Consider the following 7,032-nt stretch of genomic DNA (forward strand, 5'->3'; position numbering starts at 1 on the left):
GTTCCGTCTAGAGGTCTCAGGAGGATGAGAGATCAATATAAAGAGGCTCGTCTCATGTGTCGGACAAGTGTCAAGCATGTCACAGTGTCCTGCATGTCCACAGGAGACGGAGACAGGCTGATTCCTCCTTTTATGAAGTTGCTTTTAACACAGAGGTTGTTCAAGCTTCTTCCTTTTTAGCTGTCGTTAATCCCGTTTCATTTTACAACAGCACCCTCTAGTGTCGCAGCTGCTGTCATTGCAACTTGATATATTAACAGCCACAACTGTAGAGGCAGTGACTAGACACAGTGATGGGTAATAATTTGGAGGCAGAGCACAAACACACACAAATAAAGTATTGTTATTCATCTGGAAAGCTGAAATCGCTTCAAGACTTGTGTTTTTGTAGAAAAGGCTTTTGTATTTAGCTCTCATCGTTTCCTTTTTCTGTTTAGGTCTTTTTACATCAGACGTGTTCTGGGTACAAATCACATGAAAGACTCACTGAACTCTTTTCTTGACACAAACAACCGCTTAAGTCTGTGGTGACTGGAATAATTTATTTGAAGAACATCAGTGAATTATTTTGTAACAACTCTCAATGTGGTATCGCCTTTAAAAAGACAATCTCTACACACACACACATACATACAGCAAATACCTGGGACCGGAGCACTCCTCCCAACACTCGTTAATCCTCATACAGCGTGTTTAAATTAAATAAACTTGACTGTTCAGTGTAATGTGTAGCACAGGCTTTGTTAATCCCCTCAGGGAAATTCTGTTCCGTTTCCGGATTTAAGTTCTTCCAGGGATTACAGAGTGGATTTCTTGCACGGTAACACACATCCTAACTTATGTAACATTTCAGTGAGACACAGAAAGTAATCATTTTTGATTGTAAATGAAAAATATTTGGATTTTCAGCATCAGAAATGCTTTTGCAGTTTTTTTTTCCTTGTGAAAATGTTTAAGGATGTGAAACTTAATATACGTTTCAAGGCTTTTTCAAGATTAAAAGTACTCTAAAAGTGATTTTACGTAACAACACTGGTTTGATGAGGTTTGCGCTAACTGTAGCCAAACAGAACTGTAAACTAATCTATTTACTGAACTACACTAGTCAAGAACTGGAGATTTCACTTCCCTTGGCTGCATTTCCTCCAGCGCAAAAGCTCCAAGGATATAAACCGAGACCTCTGTAAATGAGTGCGCTAAAATAATAATAATTTTAAATATTTCATTAAAAGATTATTAATATTATTATGAGCAAAAATGTAAATGGACCTCTCTATTAAACATAACATCCCAACATCTCTCTCTCTCTCTCTCGGCAGCTTAACAGAACCCTTTTCCTTTTCTTTTTTTTTACAGCAGCTCTTCTGTACAAAAGTTTCAGCGCATCCTCATAGAAGCACACTCCATACACAGTATCTGTATTTCTACGGTATCGCCCTCCAAGGAAGCACTTCCTGTGAAAAAGTAAAAATGTTAGCTTTCGGCTAATGTGGGTGATGGGCTAGAAGGACGTCTGAAGGAGGGTTTTTTTTTTTTTTTAGAAGGACATGATGGTTCTCTGGATGATGTCGACGCATTCGTGGAGCTCGTCCTCTTTGATGGTGAGGGGAGGGGCCAGGCGGATGATGTCCCCGTGGGTGGGCTTGGCGAGCAGTCCGTTGTCGCGAAGACGTAAGCACACCTTCCAGGCGTCGTAGTCTGAGGGGATCGTTTTAAAATGGGTCAGACAGACGTGTGGGTGACACAGAATTAGTTAAGGTGGAGCTAAATTCCTCAAAATAATGAATGAGGCAAATACTGACAAAGTGAATATTTAAATTTCATATTAAAAAGCAAAGAAACAGCCAAGTGTGGCCAAAGAGTGGTTCAAGCGTTCCTTAAAGTGGTGGGATGTTGTCATTCATTTAAAAATGAAGTGATGAACAAGTGTCAAGGACTTCACCTACAAAACTAAAATCCTTCGCTGAGGTTTTTACTCATCACCAACAGTGCTCTTTTAGAAATACCTTTAGTCTCTTTGATGACGACTGCGTTGAGGAGACCCTTCCCTCTGACCACCGTCACGATGTCTTTTGGTAGTTTTCTCAGCTCAGCCCGCAGCAGCTCTCCCATCCTTTGAGCGTTTTCTGACAGCTTCTCCTCCTCCATCACCTGCAAATTAGAACAGATAGATGATAGATTTTAAAAATGAGAGTCCGTTCAAGAGCCGTGGTTATTTCTGCCTTTGAAGACTAAAAGTAATGTACAATTATACTTTAGGGACTTGTTAAAGGAGTCCAAACTAAAACTTTGAGCTTTGACTTTATGTATTGTGTGTTTCAGAGATAGCCACTCAACTTTGCATGCTAGAAATACCACCTCGTTCTTTGTTAGATTGGACTCTAAGTCAGTAACTACTTGGACATGGACGCTAGTATTTAGCTAATGATGCAGGCTATAACATAACCTATAGGCTGACGTCACTGGTGAAGAAGACAGCAGTGTTACTGTTTCTGTGGTTTGGTCAAAGTTCTCCTCTTTCTGCCCCTTAAAGAGTTAGTAGTCGGGTCAGGATCAGAATTTCTGGTAAAATGCTGCCCCCCTCTGTTGAAGGATGGTACTCATTTTTAATTAAATCATATTTTTATTTAATTAGCACAAAAGGAATTTTCCACTGACCTGAAGTGCAGCGATAGCAACCTGACAGGCCACAGGGTTACCTCCATACGTTGACCCATGCTCCCCAGGCTTGATAGTCAGCATTACCTCATCATCACACAGCACAGCAGATACCTGGAGCAGAAACACACACACACACAGATCAGTTAAAGAGAAGGTAAACATTGCAAAACTGCTACGATCTATACCGTCCAACGAGGCAGAAAGATACAAAGGACAAATCTATAATGTGATATGAGGCGTGATTGGACGACGATGACAAGAAAAAAAATAAAATAAAATGCTTACAGGGTAAACTCCTCCAGAAAGAGCTTTGCCCAGAATCACCACATCTGGACGAACCTCCTCGTGGTCCACAGCCAGCCGCCGGCCGGTACGAGCCAAACCCGTCTGCACCTCATCAGCAATCCACAACACCTGGACCAACCACACAGATCTGTAGTCATAAACTCAAACCCCTAATTAGAGTCACATTCCTCATACAAGTCTCATCAATAACAAACAAACAAGACTGTAGATAATGGTTTACATCGTATCTATACTTTTCTGTGTGTGTTTGTAAAGACTTACATTGTATTTTGTGCAAAGCTCTCTGACTTTTGTCAGGTAGCCCTGGTCAGGCACAACCACACCAGCTTCCCCCTGGATAGGCTCCACCATGAAAGCCGCAACATTTTGATCCTGAAGTGCTTTCTGCAGATGAGGGGGTAGGAAAAAGAAAAAAAGACAAGTCAGACATTTTTATCTTTGGGCTGAGATAGCTCTACTGCATACGTGCTACTTCGTGAGACACAAACAAAACAACAAAATAAGCCCATCAGCAGTCAATGGAAGTGTATTTTTAGTGCATCGAATGTCTGGTGACTAAAACTTTACTATAATTTTGCAATTTTAAAAGGCACAACAGCTAAAGACACAACACACTAGCTGCTTGTGACACCATGACAGATCACTGCACTGAATGTCGTGAAGCTGCGCTCAAAACCCGTACCTCCAGCGCAGGAATGTCGTTGAATGGGATGAGCTCAAAGCCCGGCATGAAGGGGCCGAAACCTTCGTAGCTGCTGGGGTCGGTGGAGCTGGAGATGGCTGCCATGGTACGACCCCAGAAGTTTCCATCTAATTGAGAGGGAACAAAAAGACGTGTTGATCATGCTGCTGTCGTTTTTTTTGTTTTGTTAGGGTTAGGGCTAGGATTTGAAAGAATTTAATTCGTCAGTGAAAGTAAAAGCTGCTGCTTTAAGCTCACAGGTCATCTGATCAGTTTTGGGAGGAGTGCTGTGACAGATAATCCTAGCATTGCAGGGTAATCTTACCTTCTTGTACTATTATGTAATTACAAGAACTAGGACTTGTTTTGTTACTTAAAGGTGTTGCCTCGGACAAGAAGTATGTCCTGACAGAATAACTGAGTAAACACACCCACAGTTTTTGGACCGTGATTAACTTAGTAAGATGACAAACAGGATAAACTCCACAAGTGTTATTTTTATTTTATTTTTTTCAAACAAGACGGTGACTTACTTGCAAAAATGATCTTGGCCTTGTTCTCGGGGACTCCCTTTACACTGTAGGCCCACTTTCGGGCCAGCTTGCACGCAGTTTCGCCACCTTCGACACCTAAATGTTTTTGTTTTTTACAAAAGAAATGTCAACAAATCTGTTTATGGTACACTCTGGAGATGTTTCCTGTGCAATCAGCCTCGGGTGCGTTACCTGTATTCATGGGTAAAACTTTGTCATAGCCGAACATGTTGGTGACGTACTCCTCGTACGCTCCCAGCACGTCGTTGTAGAACGCTCTGGAGGTCAGCGTGAGTTTGGAGGCCTGCGCGGTGAGTGCAGCTATGATCTTGGGGTGACAGTGTCCCTGGTTTACTGCACTGTACGCGCTGAGGAAGTCATAATACCTGTTCCCTTCTACGTCCCACACATAGATACCTGGAGAAGAGGGGGGAAAAACACGTTCTTGTGACGCTTTCCAAAGCTCCAGACGTTCCACGTTACATTATTCACACCATCAGCTGCAGCAGTCATGTGATACTCTGAACTCACCCTCCCCTCTCTCCAAGGCCACAGGCAGCGGATGGTAGTTGTGCGCTCCATACTTGTCCTCGCGGGCGTAGATTTCCTCTGAGGTGAGCGGGCGGTCTGCTCTTAGCTTGGAAGCGGCGGTGGAGGCGGGACGTGTACCAGAATGGACGCTGCGGCGGAGAACTGGCGCGGCACGACTCAGGCTGCGGCTGAGCTGGAGAATCATTCCCTTCATGTTTTAGACGACGTCTGTGAGGTGGAGAACAGAGATTAGATGAGTCGGCTGGCACGAAAAATTTATGATAACTGATGTTTCACAGAGCAAGAGAACTGAGAGTATCTAATTAAATCCTTAGTCTTTATGCCAAAAATGCCAAATTTAAACTTTATAGGGTATATATCTTCAAACTATTTATTTAAATGTCATGTCAGAGTGATTCATTACTGTCAAATACATCTATTTATCAAACCATTAATCATATTTCAGGCATTCAAGGTTACATTTAACACAATTTTTAATTTCTACTTCTTTTGTTAGTCATGCGTAGTAGTTTATTGTTTTTCCTACATTTTTTTTTAGATAAATTAAGTCACTGATTATTCAAGAAAGCACACAGGAAAATAACATTTTTAGTTTCAGACTCCTCTCATCCTCAAGCTCCAGTTTGCTGAGAATCCTATTTTATCTACAGCTGACAACGAGCTGTTATCAAGAGCTACGTACTCAGTAAGAGCTTCTGTTACAGTTACAGACCGCCGGGGCGTCTAAAGACATTTTCTCTCGTTTCACCAGCGTTTTGCTGCGAAACACCTAGTTGCAGTTTGCTGCTGCTGGCGTCAGAAGGCTCCTTCCAACCAGCAAGAGGGTAAAATTACAGGGTCAGATTGTGGTTTGACTAGTGCAAGTGAATGCAGTATCAGGCCAGTACCTGATACAAGTGTCAGTATGAGTACAGCAACATGGAAACAAGAGTTTAGAGCTGAGAAACGTGCAAAGTGCAACCTAAAAATCTACATTTTTATGTTATGATAATTATGAAATGATGATTAAAAACACAACCAATGATCGTATTTTGTTCCCAGGTATGTTACCAACCACTCGACCCGTTCAAAAACAACAGAGGTTAAACCTAGGGTGGTGCAATGTGAGATTCAACGGGGCAGATGTGGGCTTAACGGGTCTGCTGAGCAAAACGCTTCTCTTTCACGTCCGACACAATGGAGGAACAGACCTTCGATGGACAGGGGAGGGAGGGGGGGGTTGACAAAAGATAATCCTGGTGCAGCACAGCAACTCAACCATGACGCACCATACTTTTCTATTTAGTCACAAGGTTTTTAGTGTGTGTTTTGTTTTTTGATATGACTAACACATCATCTTTGTGGTTTCATGCCCTCAGCTATCAGTTATGAAGTCATCTAGGTTATGCCAGGCTACATAATGCATGAGACTTGATATTACCCAAATCATCTGAAGGTATGAATCATTTGGAAAATTACAGAAACTGTGGAAATGTGAAGCAACACAATGTGAGGAGGAGACAGTCTGTTATCAATAACCTGATAGAGTGAATAAATACACACAAAGCTAACAGGGTTGCATCAAGGACATTTGGCTGTGGCTGTGCAAATGATCTGTCAATGTGTCACCATTTAAAAGCTGTTCTTGGGAGTTGATAGGTCGCTGGGGAGCTGCCTCCACAACACACCCCTCAGACATCACAGCCGGTAGGAGGCTAAATAAAGACCCAGCTAAAAAACCATCCCCTATTACATATACAGTGTCACGGAACACAACCTGTACACCTGCCTGAATTAAAACCGTCAACTTAAGAGCCTGTAACTGGTTTAATAAGAGACACTTGCCGACATAAACAAACGCATGTTCCGTTTAACCTAGCTAGCACTATTAGCACACCCCCGCTGTCACTTAGTACCTGTACCAAAAAAATATATATAAGTATATGAATATGAATTGTTCGAGGAGACAGTAGAAACAGAGGAAAGGCAAATAATTACCAGAAAGAAGTGGTTAAAAAGCCTCTGAAGACACGAGTGGAGCCTCTGTGCGCTGAGGTATTTGATGCTGGGTGATTCCGGTGCGGCTTATGAGACTGTCCAGGGCGTGCGTGGCGGTTTTTTCTTTTTTTTCCTCGCGTGCGTGCGTGATTGCGTCAGAGGACACGCCCCCAATGCTGCAACTTTCCTCAGTGATTGCGGAGCCTATGGCGGAGTCGACAGAATAAAATTTATCGGTTTTAAATCATCTTACAGTCATAGTCCATTCACCATTTCCACTTGGATGTGGACTACATTTTTTTTTTTTAATTATTTGTGTTT

The 7,032-nt window shown here is 42.3% G+C and overlaps 1 protein-coding gene across 1 annotated transcript; it reads right to left on the reverse strand.

Moving 5' to 3' along the window:
• Positions 1 to 516: 516 nt before the first annotated feature.
• On the reverse strand, positions 517 to 6,865 carry oat (ornithine aminotransferase). The gene is made up of 10 exons (XM_084566855.1): positions 6,712 to 6,865; positions 4,714 to 4,941; positions 4,375 to 4,599; positions 4,183 to 4,278; positions 3,650 to 3,777; positions 3,229 to 3,351; positions 2,947 to 3,075; positions 2,659 to 2,772; positions 2,007 to 2,151; positions 517 to 1,698 (listed from the first exon to the last, which is right to left on the reverse strand). The coding sequence occupies exons 2-10, from the start codon at positions 4,925 to 4,927 to the stop codon at positions 1,538 to 1,540; spliced, it is 1,335 nt and encodes a 444-aa protein (XP_084422981.1). The 5' UTR covers positions 4,928 to 4,941; positions 6,712 to 6,865; the 3' UTR covers positions 517 to 1,537.
• Between the last annotated feature and the right edge of the window lie 167 nt (positions 6,866 to 7,032).

Source organism: Chelon labrosus, assembly GCF_963514085.1.
Source record: "Chelon labrosus genome assembly, chromosome: 19".
Taxonomy (NCBI): Eukaryota; Metazoa; Chordata; class Actinopteri; order Mugiliformes; family Mugilidae; genus Chelon; species Chelon labrosus.